This window comes from Canis lupus, chromosome 28, assembly GCF_003254725.2.
Source record: "Canis lupus dingo isolate Sandy chromosome 28, ASM325472v2, whole genome shotgun sequence".
Taxonomy (NCBI): domain Eukaryota; kingdom Metazoa; phylum Chordata; class Mammalia; order Carnivora; family Canidae; genus Canis; species Canis lupus.
Window position 1 is genome coordinate 10,969,483 of NC_064270.1, and position 24,961 is coordinate 10,994,443.

A 24,961-nucleotide genomic window follows, 5' to 3' on the forward strand; every position below is an offset into this window, starting at 1 on the left:
CAGGCCGGGCCGGGCGCCGGGGCGCGGGGGCGCGGGGGCGGAGCGCACGGTTCACAGGCCGCCCCCGGGCAGCCGCGCCTCCCGCCGGCACGACCCGCTCCGCCAATCGGCTCCCCCCCCCCCCCCCCCCCCCCCGCCGCGCGGAAGCCGGTTTACCCGCCTCTGGGGCCCGGAGCTGGGGGAGGAGGACCCGGCCTCGCTCGGGAGGCCCTTTAGGGTCTCTCCCCAGCACACCGCCCACCCTCCGTCGGCCACAGGGAGGCTCGGTTGTGGCATTTGCCCCGCTGCTCCCAAAGGGGGGCCTCTGACCCCGGGGACGCCCCGCCCTGGCCCGGCCCAGCACCTACAGTCAGGGAGGGGGCGGCAAATTTTTAACTAGACACACTGATCATTAACAGGGTAGGACGGGGGCCAAACTCAGCCTCACTCGGGGCAGAGACCAGCTGGGCCGCGGGCCTCTTGCCGAGATGCTGGGCCGAGCAGTCTGGTCCTCTGTGAGGCAGGGGCTTGGTAGGGGCTTGTCCAGGAATGTGGGGGGCTGGGCCTCAGGGGAGGGGAGGAAGGTGGACATTGCAGGCATCTACCCCCCTGTGACCACCCCCTTCACGGCCACGGCAGAGGTGGACTATGGGAAACTGGACGAGAATCTGCACAAATTGGGTACTCTCCCCTTCCGAGGTAAGTGGGGCCTGTCCTTTGGGGGAGTCGGAGGAGATGTGAATGATTCCAATTTCTGCCGCCTGTGAGCAGCTCAGAGACAGACAGTTGGGGACCCCAGCAGTTGTGCACCCAGCACTGCTCTGGAGTCCAGAGACAGGCAGGAAGCTCCTTGCTGGCTTGCAACCTTGACTGAATCGCATCTGCTTCGGTTTCCCCAGTTGCAAACTACCAAAGTGCCTTCTTAGCCCAGCATTACTGTGGGAATCATACTACAATAATGGGTGTGAAAGTCCTCGTCAACCAAACGCTGTGCAGTTGTGAAGGCAGCTGGGGATGTCACAAGGCACCCCAGCCTGCGAGCTCATCTCCCTGAGAACCTTGTTCACACACTCTCTTCTGGGCCAAGCCTCCCTTGGCCGAATTAATTCCTGTTCTGGATCCTCTGACTCCTTTCCCTCCTTACACAGGGGTCTCCCCTCCATGAGGTCAGGGACCAGACACTTGTAACACTCAACATGCAACATGGCCACAGGTACAATAAGTGAAAGACAAAGTGGTCAGTTCCTCCCATCGTGCCCTGCCCACCCTCATCTATCACCCGTGGCAAGTCCCTGAGGCCAAAATCTCACTAGCCCTGTTTCAGAGATGGGAAGCTGGGGCTCAGAGTGACATAGTCACTTGCCCAAAGTCATTGCTAATACATGGCTGAACTGGGATTTGAACCCAGGTCTGACTGCAGGGCCACACTTGGTTTCACTCCATCACACTAAACTGCTGAGTTGTAGAACAGACTATTTCAACGAATAAAGTCTGGTTGGCACCAGCTCTGAGAATGGAGAGGTCCTGACTGAGGTGGGGCAGGGGAACAGTTGAGAACATGGACTATAGATTCAAATCACAGCTCTCCCACTGACTTAGCTGTGAGATAATCTCTCAAAACCTCAGTCTCCTCATCTGACACGTGGGAGTAATAATGCCCATGTCATAGGATGGTTGCAAGACAAATCCAAGAAAGGGCAAAGCATGCTGTGGTTAGGAAAGGGTGATGTACCTTAGAAGTTATCTAGTGGTCACAATCACTAGGACGACAGTATCATCGGCATTGTGGGGAGAGCTGCTTTGTGACAGTGACTGCTGGCCTGACCGAAACCCCATCCATATCTCAGGACTGAGCGGATGCGACTCTTCTTCCCTAGGGTGCAGTAAATGCAGTGACACAAACTCTTAAGTAAATTTCTACTCGGGCTCAGCCCACTGGGGCCTGAAAGTCTGCCTTGAAGCAAAGTGAGAATCTTTTATTTACTAAAAAAAGTTTTAAGTAATCTCTGTACCCAACGTGGTATTTGAACTCATGACCCCAAGATCAAGAGTACCATGCTCCCCACTGACTGAGCCAGCCAGGTGCCCCTAGCTCCTTGAATCTTAAGAGGAGGAAGACTCTGTTTCACCCTCCAGGTCCAAGGTCCGTACGCTAATGCAGGGCGTGAAAACGGTGGACTTTATGTCCAGTTTCTGCCTGCCGCCCAGAGAATCCAGACACCCCCAGACTCTTCTCTGGACCCTTCCTTCCCTCCTACCCACTTATCCACTCCTGCAGAGGGCATGGGGGTGCCCTGGAGTACAGGCTAAAGTGGATTTGGCAGGCTATGGGCCACGGAGCAACCTACACAGGCTCCTGCCTCAGTGGCAGGGAGAGGGCTGGATAAAAAGAGCTCAGCATCCAGAGTTAGAAGGCCTGGGTAAGAATCCTGGTTCTGCCAGTTATAGTGACCTTGGAGAAATCACTGAACCTCTCTAATCTGATTCCCTCATTTTAGAATGGAACTGAGCCACAGGGTTAATGCATTCCTCCCAAGGAGCTCAAGTGTGAGGCCCTGGCACAAAGAATAGAGCCAAGGGTCCCATCACTGCTCCCGGGACACAGCCAGAATGTCCAGGAAAGGAACTGTGAGCAACTTTTGCTCTACAGATGATGTTTCTCTGGCTCAATTCTGGCCCCCGGCGTTGGCTTTGCAACCCAACACTCAGGAGCAGAGGAGGAAGCCATTGCATACCACATTGCCAGGGCCTCCTGCAATAAGTTAAAAGTCTTCCAAAGAGGAGGTGGGAACCTGCCCTTGATGAGTAGGTGAAAAGTTAGATATTCTTCTGGAAGCTATTGCCTGAAACTGTGTAGCTCTCTTTTATTTCTTATTTTTGCACTGTTAATTTTTACTGATTATTTATATAAAGAGTATCATTTTAAAATGAAAACTAGTGACTGGAGGGTAAAATTGTTGTGGAGGGACCATTTGGCCCTGAACTCACTCCCACAAACAACCTCAAAGATGAACTTTGAATTGTTATTTCCAAATGAGGTTAGTAGATGACCACAGAGCTACTTCAGTAGGACAAGGGAGATGATGTTCCCCATAAAACATTGAGCTTGTATCTTATTCCCTTAGTACGTAGACTGAGATACTACTGTGCATATTAAAGCCATTACTTTCTTAAATAAAATATTTTGTTTTAAAAAAAAATCACAATTTTTACAATGCTGTTTTGGCATTTACTTTAGCATTCACTTTTAAAAAGTGAAATGCATTAAAAAAAATGTGTTTGATGCCTCTGGGAGAAAAATAAAGGGGCCCAGGCCTGTTTCTACCCTGAGAGGATAGAAATTTGGGATTGTGGGCCAGGCTTTCTATTATCTATACCTACAGAGACCCTGGCCAGGTGGCTCACCTGCTCACAGTCTAAACTGTGTCCATTTAACCAGGGCCCAGGGGAAGGGGAGCAAATTCTGGGTATGCAGGTGCATCACTAAGGTAAGAGGTAGCAGTCCCTATCCTGGGACAGCCCCTGGGATCTGGAATCTGGGATCTGGTGAAGTCCCCTATCCTATCTGCTCTGCCTTCTCAGTCCGCTGCTTGTCTCTACCCAGTTGTGACCTCATATTATTCTAGAATGAGCTCCTTCCTGGGCCCCTTTCCTTTTGAACCCTGCTCTGTAAAGGGGTTGGGGCTGCAGATGGGGATGAAATGTGCTAAGCTGGCAGAAGGGGTGGGCCCTGAACCAAAGGAGACACCAACATCAGGCAGCCAGGAATGGATGCCAGCCTAACCAAGGGGGTCCTTCAGTCATGGTCAGTGAGCCACTGGATAGAGAGGGAAAGAGACCAAAGATTGGAAAATAAGGTTTGAGTCGAAGAATGGGTCACAAGCAGAAGACAGAAGGAAAGCTGCTTTTCCACTGACCTTAGGGACAGCTGTCAGGGTGGGAGACAGGACTTGGGCCTCAGGAAATACCTGCCAGGTTAGACGTGAGGGGTGCCTAGGCCTCTCCCCACCCCACCCCCTAACCTTGCTCACAATGGGGTTCATTGCTGAGGCGGGAGGGGCATCCTAGGAAGGGTACAGCTGGGGGCCTGCCTGCCAGACAGCCTCAGGGAACCTGCCCTTTCAAGCATGAACCATACCATCCGGGCTCCCCCCTCCCAGCGTGCTCTTAGCTCTGCCTGCCTGGCTTAGGGTCCTGGAGGCCTTCTTGGAGCTCATCCAGCAACCATCATGCAAGGTGGTGCTGGGGACTGCCCTCTTACTCGGAGGTGGAGGCCTCATGCTGTGGATTCAGAGGAAGAAGAGAAGGAAGGCATCCCTTGAGTCTGTACGAGATGAGCAGGAGCCACCAGAATGTCACAAAGCAAAGAATGAGAACTGGATTAAATCTCACTTTAGCCGCCTTTCCGAAGAGAAGCTGGCCGCCTGCAGCAGCAGCACCGCCTCTTCCCCCGAGAGTGGCAGCGGGGAAGCCAGCACAACCATTCGCATGGAGACTGTCACCACAAGGCAAGGCCAAGTGGGCACGGCTGTGCGCCGGGAGTCCTTCACCAGTAAGCAGAGGATGTCCGGGTCTTCGGTGACCAAAGAGACCCACAGGGAGTCTGGAAAATCCCCATCCACGGATACGGCCACATGGGCCGCTGTGGCTACCTGTACCAAGGAGATCAACACCCTGGGACAGCAACTGGCTAATTCCATGTTGCAGCGAGCCACGACTTACCAGAACTCAGGCCACCTGGAGTCCAAAGACATCAACCAGGAGGAGCTGAAGGCCCTGGAGGAGGTGGAGTTGAAGCTGAAAGGGAATTTTCTCACTCAGCGGGGTACCACTGTAGCCGGCATGAACCAAACACATGCCTTCCATGGCCATGGTCACCCTGGCTACCAGGGTTACCCAAGCCACCCGAGCCATCCAAGCCATCCGAGCCACCAGAGCCACCTGAGCCACCAGAGCCACCCAAGCCATCAGAGCTACCCAAGCCATCCGAGCCACCCAAGCCACCAGAGCCACAGTCTGCCCAACCGCAGCCACCAGATCTGTCAACCCTTTGAAGCCACCTAACCATGGGTGGAGACACCCCTTCCCCCAGCAAGGCTGGCACACAATTGCAGGCCTGTTCTCTCTCCTGTGGGGCAGCCTGTGTGGCCCAGAGTGAGATGCTGCTGCCCAAATCCCTCCTTCATACCCCCTCAGGGGTCCTGGGCCCCTCCCAGTCTGTGAGTAGGGTATGCCACAGAGGACGGCTCCTGATGGAGGGCGAGTGGAAGGAAGCGAAGCGGCCAAGACAGACTCACGGGCCCCTGAAGGCCCACAGAGAAGATAGGCGAGGCAGATCCCAGGAGTAGCTGAGAGCCCCAGACTGACGCCTAATGCCTGGAACTGAGCCAATAAAGCCTTGTATTCCCTCATTCTGAGTCTGGGGGCTCTGTGGCCAGCCTCAGGACTGGGCAGCCATACGGAAAGAGGGTTCCTGCTCCCATAGTCCTCTTCAAGTGGCCCTTGGCCTGGGCCTTTTACTGATTCAAGACTCCATAAATCAGCTTCCCTGAGTCTTCAGGTTCTGAGAATGGGACGTCTCCAGGGAGTTCAGCACCCACCAACCCGCTGTTGCCAGGGAAGGAGGAAGCAGCCAGATGTCAGGAGATGGGGGGAAGGCCAGGCTTCTAGAAGCTAGTAGGCAAGGTGGGAGGTGGGTCTCCTGTCCTCTTAGTGTCATCTTCACCCTGTCCACTGCTTCTCAAGTTGTGTGGCCTCCTGCACTGCAGTGTATTCTCCTTGCACCACCTGCTTTCTGGGGCCCACTGGGATCCCCGTTAGTGCCTCCCCCCACCTACCTTCAGAGCTGTTGTGCTGTGTATACTCTCTCTTCTTGTTTCTATCACTATGGCTGGGACTGGGGCTGCTTGCTGCTGCTAGTACTGCTAATTAGTAGTATTACTAGTACTACCAGCAACTCCCCCCCTTTTTTTTTCTTTTCCATTTTTAGTGTATGCTGTGTTCGGTGCTAAGTGTTACAGCACAGCCCTATAGAGAAGGCATTGTGTTATCTCCGTTTGGCAGATGAGACACCTGAGGCTCAGAGATGTAATTTGCCTGATAGGGTATAGACAGTAAGTGATGTTATTAGAGTTAGAGCCCAACTTTGCCCAACTCCAAAGCTCAGACCCTGAATCCCTGCCCCATGCTGCCCCTCAGGCCAATGCTCTCTGGCCCTACAGGGATCTTCTTCTCTCATGCTTATCCCTGTCCTCTTCCCACATGTCCTGCCACTCTTTGTGCCCTCCTGAAAGCCTGGGACTCTCCCTGCCTCCTCTTCCTGGGTCCCAAGAAGTTATTTCTGGGGCAAGGGGTGACCTCCAGTAAGGCAGTTAAAGGGAGGCAGCTCTCTCTCCTGTGAAAGTTGAGAGAAGTCAGTGACACAGCACTGTCTAACCCACAGTGACTCCTTTACATAGAAATGGACTGTTGGCATCTGTTAGGAACTTGCCAGTGTTTCCCAGCCCGTGGGCCTCAAACTCCCTGGAGAAGGTACCCAGAATCCTTGCAAAGGATGGATAAATCCACAAACACCCTAAATAATGTTGTTGATTGATTTTATGGGGCATAATTGGAGGTATTGAATTCATTTATCTATCTATTATCTATCTATCTATCTATCTATCTATCTATCTATCTATCTATCTATCTATCATCTATCATCTATCTATTTATATCTTAAAGATTTTAAGTAATCTCTACACCCAACATGGGGCTTGAACTTACAACCCTGAGATCAAGAGTTGCATGTTCCACCAACTGAGCCAACCAGGCACCCCTGTTATGAAGTATTTAAAATTTAAAGTATATATGTTAGCATTTATATGAAGTCACTTCTTAGTAATTTTTAAAATATTCAAATACTGGGGCACCTGGCTGGCTTAGTTGGTGGAACATGTGACTCCTGATCATGGGGCTGTGAGTTCAAGCCCCACAGTGAGTGTGTAGCCTAGTTAAAAAATAAGGTAATTCATTAAATAAAAAAATAAAATCATTTGTAACAAAATATTAATGGGGGTGCCTGAGTGGCTCAGTCAATGAAGCATCTGCCTTTGGCTTAGGTCATGATCCCGGGGTCCTGGAATCAAGCCCTGTGTTGGGCTCTCTGCTCAGCAAGGAGTCTGCTTCTCCCTCTCCCTTTCCCACTGCCTTCCCCCTCCTTCAATCTGTCTCTGTCACTCTCAAATAAATAAAAATAACCTTTTAAAAATATTAATGGAAAAAAATGGGGTCAGTCACCCTAGAAAATGTTGTAGGTTGCCAAAGTAGACAAAAAGCAAGAGTAGTGAGGTGTAGCTTCTGCAAGTGATTGTAGAAATGCCTAAAATGTATGCATTTGTCTGGAAGACCTTAAATCCCCTTAAAAGTTTATTGGATAAAATTTCAGATTGGCTGATTGTGAATTTGGAGAATTAACACTGGTTAATTAAACCAGAGAATTAACACTGGTTCTGATAATTCTACTAAAGTAAGACATTATCATTGCTGGGGTCATGTGAAGGATGTATGGAAATGCCTTGTACCACTTCTGCAACTTTTCCTTAACTTTAAAAGTAGTTCAAGATGTCAACATTTTATTACAGTTGTAGCTCAAGGAAAACGACTTCTAAGTGGCCAATTCAAGTATGATCTCTTGGTAAGGATATTTTTTATAAAAGAGAATGGTCAAATCATCTACCAGCCACTAGACTCTTGCTGGAGTGTCAGCTGTGTGGGTGGCTGGTTTCCCAGATGAAGGCTTAATTCCATTGAAGCTCATCAGAAACCTGCCTGAGCATTTTATCAGGAATGCCCATTTCTGCCCAAGGAAGGTTATCAGTTACACCACACACAAAAATAAAGCTCTGCCCCAGGCCAGGGTCTGGGACAATTTTTCTTTTATACCACAAATTGTCAACACACACCTCCACCAGCAGTGTATTGGGTGTCATGGGGGAGGCCAAAATGAGGGGACATCATCCATGATCTTGATGATTCTAAGCAAAGTAGGACAAGTGCTGTGCAAGGAGGTGCAGAGGCTGGGGGAGTGAGGAAAGGTTCTCAGGGGCTGCAGCTTAGGGAGGCAGGTGTTCCAGGCAGAAGGGAACAGCATAAGCAAGGGCATAGAGGCAGGATAGTGACACTGTGTCTGGGGACCCTGGTAGTTTGGCTGAAGGAGAACATTTAGAGGTGAGTGAAAGGTAGGAGGAAATGCCAGAAACTTGACTCCGAAACTTAGAGCCCAAGGAGAACTTAGAAGACCACCCAGTCCAATTTCCCCATTTTACAGCAGAGGTCAGTTTGAGAAATTTTGTCTAATCCTGCAGGCAGAGGTGGGGGAGATAGAAGGGTTCTGAGAACTTCTGTGTATTTTTAAGTAGGCCGCAGGGAAGGACAAAGAACAAGTGATGGAAGTTCGGAGAAGAGCTGTCCAGTGGAGGGATCCCAGGAAGACTTCTCAGGGGAGGTGGCAATAATGATAGGTCAAGGGGCCACAGTAAGTCACCATGTTCCTTGTGCATCTCTAGCCCCAAACACACCCACTCCTCTCTCCCAGGCCACTCTGGCTTCCCAGAGCAGCCAGCATAACTTGGGACCAAGAGAGAGGGGGAGAGAGAGAGAGAGAGAGAGAGAGAGAGAGAGAGAGAGAGTAGATTCTGTAATGAGCCTCTTAGCCTTGCAGCTGGAGAGGGCAAGAGAAGTTCTTGAATGCAGCCTCCCCTCCCACACAGGCCATCCTCCTCCACCTCAGATCCAAAGCTGCCAGCCTCCTGATTTAAGATTTGAGCACTTCCTTTTGACTCCATAATAATTGGAGCTAACACTGCCAGTTCTAATCTAAGCACTTTATAAATAGTATCTCATTTAAGTCTCACAACTCTTTAAGGAGAGCACTAATATCCCCATTTCCCATGAGAGGAAGCTGAGGTTTGTTTAAGCTATTCGCCCAAGATTTCATAGCTGATAAGGGCCTGCAACTGAGAGTCACTCTGGGTCCTCTGGGTTCAGAGCCTATGTGTCCAACCACTCCACTGCCCTGCTTCTCCACCACTGCCCGTCTTCACTCCCTGACCCATGTGGGACCCTAGCCCTCCCATTCTTCTAGTCGCCTCTCTACACCAGGGGTGGCACATCAGGCCTAAAACTGGACATCTCGCCAAGGAGAGAGAGGGGGCTCTTGGCAGCATCAGTTCACAGATTTCAAAATGCTTTTCTTCTTCTTCTTTTTTTTTTTTTTTAAGATTTTATTCATGAGAGACAGAGAGAGAGAGGCAGAGACACAGGCAGAGGGAGAAGCAGGCCCCATGCAGGTAGCCTGACACGGGACTCGATCCTGGGACTCCAGGATCACACCCTGGGCCAAAGGCATATGCCAAACTGTTGAGCCACCTGGGCTGCCCCTCAAAATGCTTGCTTTTACATTTTCTTGTTTGGGCCCTTAAAATAGCCTTATAAGGTAGGATTGAAATTGTTTCTCTTGTCATCCCATAGAAAAAGAAATGGGGACTGAGAGACATGATGTAACTTGCTCAAAAACCAGAGGGAGGGATCCCTGGGTGGCGCAGCGGTTTGGCGCCTGCCTTTGGCCCAGGGCACGATCCTGGAGACCCAGGATCGAATCCCACATCAGGCTCCCGGTGCATGGAGCCTGCTTCTCCCTCTGCCTGTGTCTCTGCCTCTCTCTCTCTCTCTCTCTGTGACTATCATAAATAAATAAAAATTAAAAAAAAAAAAAAAAAAACAGAGGGAGTTGGGCCTGACTGCTTCCCCAACTCTGCGATATTCTTTCCTTCCCCAGTCTGGCCTCACTTCCTTCTTGGGAGTCAGGCCTGGGTCAGATGCTTCTTCACAAGACTAGAGAGAGGCCACCAGGTGTCTTGAGCAAAGTAGCCTGCTTTTACTCTGAGAGTACAAGCCCCAGCCGTCCTACTGCTCAGGAGCCCCTGGAACTGGCCACCAGGATGAAGGGGGACTTGGGAGTGAGTGAACAGGGTGGAGGAAGTGGCTGAAGCAAGAACTGGCCAGGGTCCCTTCCAGGGTGGTGGTGGCAGGCGGGGTTGGGGTAGGAAGGAGACGTCTTTGGAGGCAAGTCCATAGAGGGCAAAAGTTCCATCTCAGAATCTTTGACTCCTAAGTAGAGGGTGTTGGTCCAATCCTCTCTGGGATTGGGAACCCTTAAATTAGGAGTGAGCCCCTGGGAAATCACCAGAACCTTTGTAACAAGACAGAAGGAGGCTCCTAGCCTGACATGGAGAAATGAATCCTGAGGAGGCAATGCAACAGAAGCCAAAAATCATTTGCCTCAAGATGCTCCCTGCAATGTTACCAAGGCAAAAAAGTATATGTGGGGATAGGAAACGCTAAGTATCCAGTGAGCCATTCTGGCAATCCACTCAGTGGAATCTGATGGTGCACTGAACAGCGTGGAAAACTGTTTGTGGTGAAAAGTTGACTCTCCATCACACTGTGTCCCCTAAGGATGACTCACTGGAACAGTCTCTCTTGGTCCCAATGCCAGGAAATTCTGTGTCTCCAAGGCAGCTGCTTTGCTTTTATCTTGAGTTCTGCATATCTGTCAGCTGATCACATTTCCCTTTTAGCTTTGACTGTCAGGAAGCTCCAAGTCAAAATGACGGTCTCTCACAACTGTGTGGCGGGGGATTTTGTAGAGCTTTTTTTTCTTTCCTTTCTCCCAAGCAGTCTCCTATTTATTAATACTATTGTTGTGCCATATGCTGTATTTGTCAACTATTCCAGAACAATGTTTTTGGAATGGAATGCAGTAGAGAGGAGGAAGAAGAGGAAGGAGAAAGTTAAAGAAGCAGAGACGAAAATGGTTTTACTAACATTCCCTTCAGATTCAGCCAAAGAGCATTAATTCTGTGATACAAAAGGGTTGACATCCTACCCAGCGATGTTAGAAACCTCTCAAATGATCGATAACATAGGAACGTGCAAAATGAAATAATGAAATGTCACTTTTCGGGATCCCTGGGTGGCACAGTGGTTTGGCGCCTGCCTTTGGCCCAGGGCGTGATCCTGGAGACCCGGGATCGAATCCCACATCAGGCTCCCGGTGCATGGAGCCTGCTTCTCCCTCTGCCTCTCTCTCTCTCTCTCTCTGTGTGTGACTATCATAAATAAATAAAAATTAAAAAAAAAAAAAAGAAATGTCACTTTTCACCCAGAAAATTGGCGAAAATTAATTCTGACAATACCCAGTGTTGGCATGGATGAACACGAACAGACCCTTCCGTGTGCCGATGGGGTTATGATCTGGCAAATAAGGCAGACGTTTGGCACACAAAGATGCACACATGGGTGGCTCAGCAAATACACACCTAAGTAAACTGTAGAGAAGCTCAGACATGGGGACAGAAGACTTTATGGAACATGTTTTTTTTTTTTTATTTTGGCATTATCTGTAATAGCAAAACTAAGGAAACATTCTAAATGTCCTCAAAAGGAGAATGAAAACTAAATTGTCTCACTTCACAATAGACTATTATATAGTAATTAAAATGAATGAGTCAGAGCTGTGTACTGCTATGGACAAAGCTCACAACATAATCTTGGGCAAAAATAGCAAACCACAGAAGGTTATATGAGCTTGATTCCATTTCTGTAAAGCTTAAAATGGCAAAAAACATTATATCTTGTTTGTGGGTCAGTATATGTCTTAAGGGTATAAAGACATGAATGAGAACAATGACACCTGAGTCGGGACAGCTAGAAGAGGAAGAGAAAGTGATCAGGGGAGGGTTGCCATGGGTGCTGGATACACACCTGCGGATTGTATTATCACTGATTCTTTTGGGTATAGCTAAGACATTTCGTTAACACAAAGAAAAATGGTGGGGACACTGTCATGGCAACTGGGTAAAACATTCTGCCTGCATCAGGACAAAGATGGGAAGGAAATGTGTGCAAAACTATGGCGTTGGGAGTGCGTGTAACACCCATGTCCCAGTTATTCATAAGAGGACGCAAAGGCGTTGGCTGTGATGGAACCTCTCTTGCAGGCTTCGTGATCCAGGGCTCCAATGGCGAGTTCCCCTTCCTGACCAGCAGCGAGCGGCTGGAGGTGGTGAGCCGAGTCCGCCAGGCCATGCCCAAGGACAAACTCCTGCTAGCCGGCTCTGGCTGCGAGTGTGAGGCCACAGTGCTCTGGGCCCTTGGGGTGCTTGGGGGTGTCTGGGGGTGCCTGCGGGTGGGAGCCAGGCTCCTTGGCCCAGTTCAGTTAACTGGTTCTGTATCTTCTGAACCTCTTGTTTGCCCTGGGGTCCTAGCCCTGCCCTTCTTTCCTTCTGCTCTCACCCTCCATGACCTATAGGGAAGGCTCCCTCTTTCTTCCTGTAGCCACCCAGGCCACTGTGGAGATGACTGTGAGCATGGCCCAAGTTGGGGCTGACGCCGCCATAGTGGTGACACCTTGCTACTATCGTGGCCGCATGAGCAGTGCTGCCCTCATTCACCACTACACCAAGGTGGGCATGGGTTTGGGGCCTGGAACCAAGAGGAGGCTGGCTAGGGAGAAGAGATAGAGAAGCTGGGGGCCAAGGGATGAGCCTACTTCCCATGAATGGCAGCTATGGGAATGGGGAGGGGATGCTGCTGGGAAATTGGCCTGACCACACTATGAGGCTGCTTCCTCCCTTCTCAGATGGAAGGAGTGATGGTGTCTTCCTCATGGGATCATTGTGAGGACCTGGGAAATGAACTAAGGGTGGTGGAAGGGGAGGTGGGCGGGGGGAGGGGGAGACTGGGTGACGGGCACTGAGGTGGGGACTTGACGGGATGAACACTGAGTGTAATTCTATATGTTGACAAATTGAACACCAATACAAAATAAATTTATAAAAAAAAATACAGAGGGCTTAGAACTAAGCCTGGCACATAGAAAGCTCTCATGAAATAGTAGTATTATTGTTTACAAGCAGGGGACATAGCCCTGTGATGTCTAGTCCAGGAGGTGGGCCTGCCCAGGTGGCCGCACAGTGACCCATGCCCAGAGCGGGTGGTGATGGGCAGTGCCTCAGGCTCCTCGGGCCTGGGCAGCTGCCCTCTGTCTCTCCCCTCTTCTCTACCTCCCTCAGGTCGCTGACCTCTCCCCAATTCCTGTGGTGCTCTACAGTGTCCCAGCCAACACGGGGCTGGACCTGCCCATAGATGCAGTGGTCACGCTCTCCCAGCACCCAAACATCGTGGGCATCAAGGACAGTGGTGGTGATGTGAGTGGCAGTGGCTCCTGGCTGGCGCTCCTTCCTCTTCTTCTGTGTTATTAACTTCAGGGCAGCTCTGGGACCTGCTTCAGTCCTGGGCTCCTATGTGGGTTCTTCCCATTATGTGGGTTCTCTGCGGCCTTGTCCAAGTTTGGGGACAGCTCTCTGGAGCCTGGGTGCTCATTCTCCCTCCCTTGCCCAGCACCCATCTTGCTTGGTGTTGAAGCTCTACGTGCAGCTCTCACACAGGTTTGCTCTTGCAGGTGACCAGGCTGGGGCTGATTGTTCACAAGACCAGGAAGCAGGATTTCCAGGTGTTGGCTGGATCAGCTGGCTTCTTGCTGGCCAGCTATGCCGTGGGTAGGCCTCCTGCTCCTCTCATGCTATCATGGGTGGTATACCCAGGCCCCCCAGGTGGGCGGAGTCTGGGTCTGCAGGGTCATTTTGCCATCCTGCCTACTTGGAAGCCTCAGAAGTCCAGCACACTGCTTGCTTGTTTGAATATTAGGTGCTTATGAGTGACCTTTCTGGACAGAAGAGGGTGGCCTTGTATAATCCTTGGTCTGTAATGGGGATGCCTGAAGTTTGTTCTAAGTCCTGAGCTCCCTGCTTAGTTAACAAATTGAGCTCCTCTGATCTCACTTTGTAAATCATTCTCTGAGGATAGAGGCCTTGGAGCCTTGGAGTCTTTCCTCTGGTCTGCAAGTCTGTTTTCCTCTCATCCTGGTACTGGGCCAGTAGGAATCGTCAGACCTATAGGGTCAGGCCCAGGATCTTCAGCTGCCTGTTTCTGTTCCAGTCCAGGATACTGGGAATGTCACCATTAAACCAACTGTGCTTATCTGTTATGGGTCAGGCTTCTTGGGGTTCAGGTTGGATTTGGGCCCCAGAGGGGGAAGAGAGCAAGCATCTGCTCCCTTGGGCTGAAGCCCCAGCAAGTACAGATCTGAGTTACCTTTCCAGGGCTGAGGGGGCAATGCTGGTTCCTCTTCTCTGGACTTAGGCTTGCTGTATGAGTCCTTGCACATCTCTCCTCTATCACGTCACAGTCTCTAAAGTGCAAAGGCAGAAAAGAAGACCCATTGAAGCCTTGTTGCTGAGGGTGGGTAGATGGAGAGAGGACAGGCTCTAGAGGCCAGGTGGGGGTTGGTGGGTGGGATGTGAGTTGGAATCTCAGCTCTGCCATTTACTGAGTACTGTTGGGCAAAGTATTCAACCTCTCTGGGCCTGAGCTTCTACTCTATAAAGCAGGAGTGTTGTGAGAATGTGAGAGCATTGGCTCAGTGTCTGCATAGTGCCTGGCAGAAAGTGGGGATCCATAAATGGCAGCTGTATTAGCTCATTCCAAATTTCCCACTCTCCGGTCTTCAGGCCGCTGTGCTTAGGGACCCTCCTAACTAGCCTTAGAATCCCATTGCAGGCCTGCAGAATGGCAAAACCTCCTGAGATCACAGCCAGCACGTTTTAATTGCCCAGATGAGAACAAAGAGGACTGGAAAGTCCATGACTTGTGCAAGTTCATGCTGCCAATGGGAGGAAATGCCTGGTCTCCTGTGTCCAGGGCTCTTTCCACTACCCCTCCCCCTCCCCTGGCCCCAGCACATTCCCAGGCTGAATTCACAGGGGGGAATAAGATTTCAGAAGAGCAAAGGCTTCTTCCCATTCACTCCACCCCATTCCCGGACTGATGAGTCAGGGGGCTATTAGAGGATTGTGGAGGTGTCAACTAGCAGGTGGGACTTTACTCTGGGAGGTGTGTTGGGGGGTGCAGGGGAGGACCTGTCCTTAAGTTAGCCTTCAGGCTCTGTTCCCTGACCTTCAGCCTGTGAGATTCTACTTCAAATATGCTGGCAGCTTTTCTCTCTGGAAATCTGTACTCTGGACTCTCAGAGCATGCCTTTGAAATGGCCAACCAGTGGCATAAAAATCCATATCCTCTCTCCCCAGAATAAGAGGTGCTGGAAACCCCAGGGTTTGGAATTGCCTGTGAGAAGAGGTTCTGGCTGATGTTCTGCACTTTTCTCTGGGGCAGGAGCTGTGGGGGGCGTATGTGCCCTGGCCAATGTCCTGGGGGCTCAGGTGTGCCAGCTGGAGCGACTCTGCCTCATGGGGCAATGGGAAGATGCCCAGAAACTGCAGCACCGCCTCATTGAGCCAAACACTGCGGTGAGCCAATGGCCCCAAGGTGTGGGGGTGGGGGTGTCTGTGTCCTTGTTGGAGCAGGAGTCAGGGCAGGCGCAGGGGCCCCCACTTAGCCTCTTCCCTTTCAAAAAGTCCTTTTAGAGAACATCCTAGTGTGGGAATTCCTTGTACCTCTCCAGAAAACCACAACTTCAGAGTTGAGTCCCGTTGGCTGTATTGGAAATCACTTAGGGAACCAGTTAAATTTCTAATCCTGTAGACCCAGGAGTAAGCGTTGAAACAGACACACTGGCTGGCTGATTGTGGTGACATAAGTAACTCTGGGCTCTTACTTAGAGATGCACTGCCTAGAAAGCATGAACCATGGGCCTTTCCATCAGCTTTAATAGGGAGTCAGATCCTAGAAAACAGAATGACTGGGAGTAAAGGAGGAGTTAGAAGGCTAGATGTTTTCAGAGCCCAGATTTCCCAGAGTTTTGTCCTTAAATAATCTATCCTGCAGTTAGACACTGTACCCCAACTCTGGATTGGGCAAATCAAAGAGAAGAGCCAAGGTGGAATGCCTGTCAAGAGCCAGGCAGTGCTATGCAGAGCCATATTGGGGTCTGAGGCAGGAAGGAAAATGGGTTTGTATGTATATTTTAAATTAAACGTTTAATTTTGAGATATCTATAGATTCAGATGAAGTTGTAAGAAATAATACAGGGGTATCTGGCTCAGTCAGTTAAGTGTCTGCCTGGGGCTCAGGTCATGATCCCCTGCTCAGTGGGGAGCCTGCTTCTGCTGTTCCCTCTGCTTGTGCTCTCTCTCTCTCAAATAAATAAATAGAAATCTTAAAAACAAAAGATACAGTATAGAGAGAGTCCATGTACCCATTCCCCAGTTGCCCCAATGGGAGCATCTTACAAAATTAAAGTACAATATCACAACCAGGATTTTGACATTGATATAGTCCAGATACAGAGTATTTTCATCACCAGAAGAGTCCTTCATGCTATGCTTTCATGCCTATGCCTACTTACCTCCTGCCCCTACCCCCTCCTTAACTCCTGGCAACCACAAATATGTTCACCATTTTTATAATTTTGTCAGCTCAAGATTGCTATATGAATGGAATTATGGAGTATATAAACTTTTAAAATTGGCTTTTTTTCACTCAGCAAAATTCTGTGCAGATTCATCCAAGTCGTTGCATGCAGCAATAGCCTGTTTCTTTTTACTGATGAGTAGTGTTTCATGGTATGGCCATACAGCAGCTTGTGTCACCATTCACCTGTGGAAGGACAGTTGGGTTGTTTCCAACTGTTTCCAACTTGGGGCTATTAAAAGCTGCTACGAACATTCATGTACAGGTTTTTGTGTGACCGGAAGTTTTCATTTTTCTAGGATAAATACACAGTTGGTGTAATTATGATGATTGCATGTTTCGATTTTTTTGTTTTTGTTTTTTTTTAAGATTTTATTTATTCATCTGAGAGAGAGAGAGCACGAGAGTGAACACAAGCAGTGGGAAGGGGCAAAGGGAGAGGGAGAAGCAGACTCCACTGAGCAGGGAGCCCGACACAGAGTTCCATCCCAAGATCCTGGGATCATGACCTGAGCCCAAGGTAGACACGTAACTGACTGAGCCACCCAGGTGCCCCCTGCATGTTTAGTTTTTTTAAGAAGCTGCCAAAAACTGTTTTCCAGAATGGCGGTGCCATTTTACATTTGCATCAATGTAAATGTATGACTGACTTGTTCTCTCTGCATCCTCATCAGCTTTAGGCATTGTGACTATTTTTTATTTTAGCCATTCTGATAGGTGTGTAGTAACATCTCATTGTGGTTTTAACTTGCCTTTGTCTGATGGCTAATGCTATTCGACATCTTTTCATGTACTTATTTGCCATCTGTATATCTTCTTAAATGAAATGTCTGTGTATGTCTCTTGCCTATGTCTCTTGCCTGATTGGATTTTTTTCTTTTTTAACGTTGAATTTTGGAAGTTTCTTTGTATCTTTTTTTTTTTTTTTTTAAGATTTTATTTATTTATTCATGAGAGACACAGAGAGAGAATGGCAGAGACACAGGCAGAGGGAGAAGCCGACTCCGTGCAGGGAGCCTGATGTGGGACTCGATTCTGGATCTCCAGGATCACGCCCTGGGCCGAAGGCAGGCGCTAAACAGCTGAGCCACCCAGGGATCCCTCTTTGTATCTTTTAGGTACCAGTCCTTTGTGAGATGTGTGGTTTGCAAATATTTTCTCCCATTCTGTAGATTGTCTTGTCATTCTCTGAACAGATCTTTTGCAGAACAAAAAATTTTAATTTGATGAAGTCTAATTCATTAATATTTTCATTTGTATTTATCCTTTTAGTGTTAAGTAGAAGAAGAAGGCTTTTCGTAGCATTAGATTGTGAGGATTTTCTGTGTTTTTCCCTAAAAGTTTTATAGTTTTACATTTTATAAGTCCAAGACCCATTCTGAGTAAATTTTTGTATCAAGTGTGAGATTTAGGTGGAGGTTGAATTTTTTTTTTTTTTTTTTTTTTTTTTTGCTTCTAGATATCCACTTACTCCACCACCATTTGTTGAAAAGATGGTCTTTCTTCCATTGAATTACTTTTGCACCTTTGTCAAAAATTAGTTGGGCATATTTATGTGGGTCTTTCTGGGTTCTCTGTTGCTCCCATTATCTGTGTCTATCCCTCTGCAAAACCACACCAAAGTATTCTAAAGCTTACATAGGAAGGCAAAGGAATTAAACTAGCTAAAATAATTTTGGAAACAAACCAACAGCGAAGTGGGAGGAATTAGCGTACCTGATTTTAAGGTCTTTTATATACCTATAGTAATAAAATCTGTGTGGGATTGCAGAAGATATTGAATTTTGTCCAGTGTTTTTCTGCCTTGATTGATAGGACTCTGTGATTTTGTTTTTCCTCTTTAGCCTGCTAATATGGTGAGTTACATGGATGATTTTCTAATATTGAACTAGTCTTGCATCCTGGAATAAACCCCACCTAGTTATGGTGTGTAACTCTTTTCATATATTGCTGAGTTCCATTTGCTAATACTTAGTTGAAAATTTTTCTGTCTACATTCATAGGAGATATGTAGTCCCCCCCACACACTTTTTTTTTTTTTTTTTTTTTTTTTTTGGCATCGCTTTTGTCTGATTTTGGTCTCAGGGTAATAATAGCTTCATCTGTTGACTGGGAAGTATTCCCTCCTATTTTCTGGAAGAGACTATGTAGAATTGGTGTTAAATATTCTTTAAACATTTTTTAGAATTCTCCAATGAGATCATTTGGGCCTGGAGATTTCTTTGGGGAGTATTTTTTAAATTACATCTCTGTCCCCCACCTCCACTGACAACTCCCTGACTGGAAAGGGTAGGAATGCCTCCTTACCGATTCCCACCGGCCTCTACTGACATTACAATTACCTCCGGCAGGGGGTGGGGAGTGGGGGTAGCTTCAGTGTGGGCAGTGGTGTGTAAGCTCTGACTTTCCTCACGGGGCTCTGCTGAGACCATCCATTGTGGAGGGGGAAGGGCACCCTTTAAGACTGCCAGAGTTGAGGGCAGAAGTTCTGGCTCCTGACTCAACACTCACTGGCCTGGGTGGGGATGGTGGAGATGGTGGAGATGGGACCACAGTTTTTTCTAGGCTACTTGGTTGGAGCAGAGTGGTGATTGTCTAAAAGTTTTCCATTTTGCTAGGCTGCTTCTTCCTGATCCTTGGCTTGAGTGAACAGGCTTTTGTTGGGGGCTTTTATTATCTGTACCCATTGGCATTTTAGGGTTGCCAGCTTCTTAAGCTTCAAGTTGAGGCCAGGGAACTCACCACTGTGTTCTTTGGGTCCTAAAGTCCCTAGTTTGTCTTCCTTCTCTCTACCTTTCAGAGCCTTATGTTTGTTTTTATGTAATGTCCAAGGTTTTGTTTTAGCTGTATTTTTTGGGAGAAATGGGAAAGAGTACATCTATTCCATCTTCCTGGAACTGGAAACTCTATCCTTCCTTCCTTCCTTCCTTCCTTCCTTCCTTCCTTCCTTCCTTCCTTCCTTCCTTCCTTCCTTCCTTCTCTCCTTCCTTCCTTCCTTCCTTCCTTCCTTCCTTCCTTCCTTCCTTCCTTCCTTCCTTCCTTCTTTCCTTCCTTCCTTCCTTCCTTCCTTCCTTCCTTCCTTCCTTCCTTCCTTCCTTCTCTCCTTCCTTCCTTCCTTCCTTCCTTCCTTCCTTCCTTCCTTCCTTCCTTCCTTCCTTCCTTCCTGTCCTTCGTTTCCTTCCTTCTATCTGCCTATCCACCCTCCTTCCTTCCCAGCCTTCCTTCCTTCCTTTCTTATTCCAACCTCAAGATCAAGAGTTGCAGGCTTGGAGTACCTGGGTGGCTCAGTCAGCTGTCATCTGCCTTATTTTTTGGATTTTTTTTTAATCTTTTTTTTTTTTTTTTTTTTTTTTTTTTTTTGTCATCTACCTTTGGGCTCACCAGCTCAGTGGGGAGCCTGCTTCTACCTCTCCCTCTGCCTGCTGCTCCACCTGCTTGTGCATGTGCTCTCCTCTCTCTCTCTCTCTCTCTTTCTCTCTGTCAAATAAATACATAAATAAAATCTTCGGGGGAAAAAGATTTTCTACCAACTGAGCCATCCAGGCGCCCCTCTAAATACTTTTCCCTCCCTGCATAGAATGTTAAACTATTTGAAAAAAATATATATTGGAAATTTAAAAAGTAGGTATATTAAAACGACATTCTTTTAGTTTAGTTTTAAATATTTTATGTGGGGCAGCCCTGGTGGCTCAGCGGTTTAGTGCCACCTTCAGCCCAGGGCCTGATCCTGGAGACCTGGGATCGAGTCCCACATTGGGCTCCCTGCGTGGAGCCTGCTTCACCCTCTGCCTGTGTCTCTGCCTCTCTCTCTCTTTCTCTGTGTGTCTCTCATGAATAAATAAATAAAATCTTTAAAAAAAATAAATATTTTATGTATATTAGTTTTAGTATTAGTATATATAGTATATATGCTAATAAGATATTAGTATCTTTTAGTTTAGTTTTAAACATTTTATATATGTTAAAAACATAATGTATTATAATTTTACTTTCCTGACTTAAATGGAAACAACCTCATCAAAAAATTTTTTCCTGTATCTACTCGTAGAAAAAAATGAACCAGTAAAAAATACATAAAACTTGTATATGGGGGCACCTGGGTGGCTCAGTGGTTGAGTATCTGCCTTTGGCTCAGGGCGTAATCCCAGGGTCCCGCATCAGACGCCCCACAGGAAGCCTGCTTCTCCCTCTGCCTATGTCTCTGCCTCTCTCTCAGGGTCTCTCATGAATGAATAAATAAAATAAAATTTAAAAAAACACCTTGTATATAGGGGCACATGTTTAGTTTTACCTTGGGCCACAATATGGCAGGGCATGGTTCTTTTGGACCCTGTCTTTATTTAAAACATCGACACTTTGCTCATCATGGATTTTTTTGCATTGATTTTGATTTTTAAAAGAAATATGGCACTAAATATTACTTACCTTGTTGACTGATTTTTTTGGGGGCATCCCTGTAAGTTTTGCATCAGAGGTGAGAGTCCCAGGCTAAGCAGCAATATTTTGTTTGGGTAAAGTGGTAGGTGGGCTCTAGAGCTCCCTCACAGCTTATATCTTTACCTCAAAGGGAAAAATAAACTGAGATTTTGAGAAAGGACAGCTAAGGAGGCAAGCACAAGTCTCCTGGATGTGAAGGCTTTCCTGGGGTAGAGTGCTCTATTAATAGGATGCAAGAACTGCAGAAATGAGGGCCATTCAGCTGGGCACAGACTGTCTGGTATGTACTGCACATTCCACTGGGGTGGCACCTCTGCTGTCTATGCCCACTCACCTGCAGAGAGAAGGTCCCAGAACCTGCATACCACCAGGACGTGGTAGAGGAGCTTTCTTAGGGGTCTAGTCTTTTTTTTTTAAGATTTTTAAAAATTCATTTGAGAGATAGAGACAGAGAGAACACAAACAGGGGGAGGGGCAGAGGGAGAGGGAGAAACAAACTCCCCACTGAGTAGGGAGTACTATGTGGGACTCAATTCCAGGGCCTCGGGATCATGATCTGATCTCAAGGCAGACGCTTAACCATCTGAGCCACCCAGGCGCCCCAGGGTCTGGTCTTACAGTGGTGTTTTTCTCATTTGATTCTTGTGACATGGGGTAGGTGTTGTCATCTCCTCATTTTACAGATGAAGCTGTGGCTTCCCCTTGGGAAGAGAAGATGCTTGCTGCCATCCTGGCTTTCCACATGCCATCCTGCCTTACTCTTCACTCTGGTCCTCCTGTGCCAACTCTGGGCACACACTCAGGAATGCCTGGAACACCTTTCTGCTGCCTGGGCTGTAGGCTCAGCCACCCCAGGAGCAGCTTGATGTCACTCTGTTGCTCTGTCCTGCTTGAACACAATGTCCTTCCTCTGCCTTCCCACCCAGCCAGGTCCTGCCCTGGCTATATTTAGGATATTCCATGTTCTTTACCACCAAAGCATTCAATTATTTCTATGGGTCTGAGGAGGGGGCAACTCAGAGATCCTATACACTTGTGGTGGAAGAAGCCTTTTTCTCTAGGTACTTCTTGTGCCTCTCCATCCTGTCCCCTAGGTCTTTCCCACCCTACTCAGGTTTTGGGTGAAAAGCCCAGGTATTAGAACATCACAGCTGGGGCCAGGCCTAGGAGGAAGGTGGCGTATCACTCATTTCAAGAAAAAATTCCCTGGCCTCTAGTGGTAAATACTTATTAGTCAATCATTCATCAGTGGTTCTTAACTTTTTTACCCCAAGCAACCTCTCTTGTTATTTTACCCTTTGTGAAACCCAACTTCTAAGGTTTTACCTCCCCTCCAAATAAAACTTAAGGATTACATTTCTTTTTTTGAGGTAGTCAAAGACTCATCTAACACTTCTGATCAGCTATGCCAAAGGCAAAGAAACTTGATGCTTCATTTTCTATAAGTCCTCATGCATGATGTTAAGTTCTGACAAGAGTGTTAGGTGCCCCCTTACAATGGAAAGCACTTTAGTTATGTTGTCCAGTCCCCTCATATTTTAGACTAGAGAACTTGCTCAGATGTATGTAGTAAGTTGGTGACATAAGATTACAAAGTGGAACTTCTCAGGATAGCTGATGCATCGTTTTTTCAGAGTTGGGGTCAGGGAGGAGCTTAGGGTGGGTGGGGGTCTCTGCTGCAGGGCCAGTAGAGGTCTGGGCTATGCCTGAGGGTCTTGCACACCTTCCCCCTTCCTGACGTCCCCAGCCTGGTGTGCCCTGGCCCTATGTTCCTGGGAACTGGGCTGCAGACCTGTGATGGTCTAGCACCCAGACCCACAGCACTGCTAGCTTCTCAAGTCCCAGCCTGATGGCCAAATGCCGCTTTTCTCCCCAGTGGGGTGGATTTTTCTTTGAGAAACCCAGGCAGTGATTTCCTTCCTAAATTTGAATTGTCGGCATTGTGTTCTTTTCTGCTGACCCGCCTTCTGGTCTCTTGATCTGCATTTCCAATATACTCTAGTGTCACCAACTTGGTGAAATTACATTACGAGGGGAGGGGGGAGGAAGCCTAACGTTCTAAGAGAGACACGTCTGCATCCCAGACATGCGTGTGCAGGGATTCCCCAGTTTCTCCTAACAGACCCTGCTTCACAGGTGACCCGGCGCTTCGGGATCCCGGGGCTGAAGAAAACCATGGACTGGTTTGGCTACTACGGAGGCCCCTGCCGTGCCCCCTTGCAGGAGCTAAGCCCCATGGATGAGGAGGCGCTGCGTATGGATTTCACCAGTAACGGCTGGCTCTGAGGGTGAGGCAAGGACGCACCTGGCCTGAGCCCGTCTCATCTTCCTGCCTTATACCTGCAGCTGAAGAGCCACATGGGAGTATGAGGGTTCAAGGCCGATTTCCCTGCTTCAGTCCTCCAGGTAGCCTTTCCCAGGCTCTGCCATGCACACCCATTTCCTATTCTTATAGCCCCATGATTGCTGGCATTTGTATCCTAAACTTCGGCTCTTTAGAGACCTTCAGTCTGGGAAGGAGCAATTGCGTGTCCCTCTACTGTGCTTTCCCGTGCCCCAGGACACGTGATTAGGAGCCAGATGGAAAGAGCAGGGGGGCAGCTGGACACAAGTAAGGGTATCTTTTTTACTGATGGGATGACCGCTTAGGCTTGGGGGTACACACCTGAGCCCAGTACACAGTGCAGCAGGGAGCCAGGGCTGTTCCTAAGAACCTGACTCCTTCCAGGGGAATGTGGTGGGTTCAGAAACCTAATCAGAAATGTGTCACTGGCCTTTTCAAAAGGCCCCCAAGCTGCCTTCCAGACACAGTGTCCTTTCCTCAATCCATTTTGATCATCTCATATTCTCATCTCTAGCCTTGATCTCAGCCTTGGAGCTCCCTGGGACAGCCATGGAGCTTGCCAGAGTTGGTGAATAATGACACCTGGTGGATGTTACATTCTCAGAAACTTCTAGCCAACCTAGGTTGCAAACAGTAGGGAAGGAAACTTGGTCTGAGACCTAGCCATCCTCTTGTCTTAGGCACTGTGCTTTTGTTGTGAAAAATAATCCTTTGCTCTTACAATAAAGTTGAATAAGTGAAAACAGTGTGGCCACGTACAAACTAACACCGCACTGCCATGCAGGTCTTAGTTCTCTGGCCTAGATGTCAAGGACCTTCCTGGGGGTCCCTGGGGGACCTTCCTTTCAAGGTGTGCTTTTTCCCAGCTCTCAGAGAAGCCCTAACATCTAGGTATTAGATCAGTGGTGGTCTAAGGGAAAGGCATGTGGAAGTTTTGAGTGAGTGGTAGGAGGCAAAAAGGTGCATCTGAGATGCTTGGAAACACTGTCAAAAAGGCTGCTCTCTCCAAAAATGTTTAACCTTTTCCAGTGATACTTGACTAGTATAGCAGTAAACCAGAGATGACTTTTTTAAAAAAATCACTCCTCTGGGTATGGGTACCTGGGTGGCTTAGTGGTTGAGTGTCTACCTTTGGCTCAGGTTGTGATCCTGGGGTCTTGGGATCGAGTCCTACATCAGGATCCCCATAGGGAGGGGACCTCCTTCGGCCTATGTATCTGCCTCTCTGTGTGTCTCTCATGAATAAATAAAATCTTTTTTTAAAAATTGCTCTGGCTAAAAAGAAAGGTAAAGAGATCCTTGTTTAGAACAAAGCCTAGAGGAGAGACTCTAAAAAGTATCAATCTTCAACTGAAATTGGCCATCTACTTAAATTAAGCAGGCATGGTTTAAGTTCTTAGACCTGCTCCTTAGGATCTGCAGGGCCTTGGGCAGCTACTTAAGTACCTGATCTGATCTGTAATTTGGGGATAATACCAGTTCCCTTCTCTCAGGGCTACATAAGATCATGCATGTAAAGGGGTTAGCGTGGCAAGTGACCATCACACATTAGCCCAGTCAGGGAGGTATTGTTGCAGAGAAAGGGAAACCCAGGCAGGAGTAGACTTGCCCAGGGTAACCCAGCAGGTATGACAATAACTGTGGTCTCAGGGTGTGGGCACTCTTGATGCTCAGGGCAAGAAAAGTACAGTAGAAAGTGATTTGGAATCAGAAAAACTGGGAAACAAATCC

At 48.2% G+C, this 24,961-nt stretch overlaps 2 protein-coding genes across 3 annotated transcripts; both read left to right on the forward strand.

Annotated features, from left to right (window-relative positions):
- The first annotated feature begins 167 nt into the window (after positions 1-167).
- On the forward strand, positions 168-24,498 carry HOGA1 (4-hydroxy-2-oxoglutarate aldolase 1). Its single transcript, XM_025466797.3, has 7 exons — positions 168-678; positions 12,021-12,149; positions 12,358-12,485; positions 13,095-13,229; positions 13,484-13,580; positions 15,253-15,386; positions 23,023-24,498. The coding sequence occupies exons 1-7, from the start codon at positions 468-470 to the stop codon at positions 23,170-23,172; spliced, it is 984 nt and encodes a 327-aa protein (XP_025322582.1). The 5' UTR covers positions 168-467; the 3' UTR covers positions 23,173-24,498.
- Positions 3,628-5,390, forward strand: C28H10orf62 (chromosome 28 C10orf62 homolog). 2 transcript variants are annotated; one of them, XM_049103498.1, is made up of 2 exons: positions 3,628-4,920; positions 4,984-5,390. In XM_049103498.1, the coding sequence occupies exons 1-2, from the start codon at positions 4,258-4,260 to the stop codon at positions 5,041-5,043; spliced, it is 723 nt and encodes a 240-aa protein (XP_048959455.1). In that variant the 5' UTR covers positions 3,628-4,257; the 3' UTR covers positions 5,044-5,390. The 2 variants fall into 2 exon arrangements, with proteins under 2 accessions (XP_048959455.1, XP_025322584.1); XM_025466799.3 differs by having other exon boundaries at positions 3,628-5,390.
- Positions 24,499-24,961: the final 463 nt, after the last annotated feature.

Excerpts from the sequence above, each read along its gene's own strand:
- HOGA1 (XM_025466797.3), top strand. The coding sequence starts at position 468 with ATGCTGGGCCGAGCAGTCTGGTCCTCTGTGAGGCAGGGGCTTGGTAGG. Across the intron at positions 679-12,020 it reads GGGTACTCTCCCCTTCCGAG|GCTTCGTGATCCAGGGCTCC; the intron begins GTAAGTGGGGCC and ends CCTCTCTTGCAG. Across the intron at positions 13,581-15,252 it reads GCTGGCCAGCTATGCCGTGG|GAGCTGTGGGGGGCGTATGT; the intron begins GTAGGCCTCCTG and ends TCTCTGGGGCAG.
- C28H10orf62 (XM_025466799.3), top strand. The coding sequence starts at position 4,258 with ATGCTGTGGATTCAGAGGAAGAAGAGAAGGAAGGCATCCCTTGAGTCT.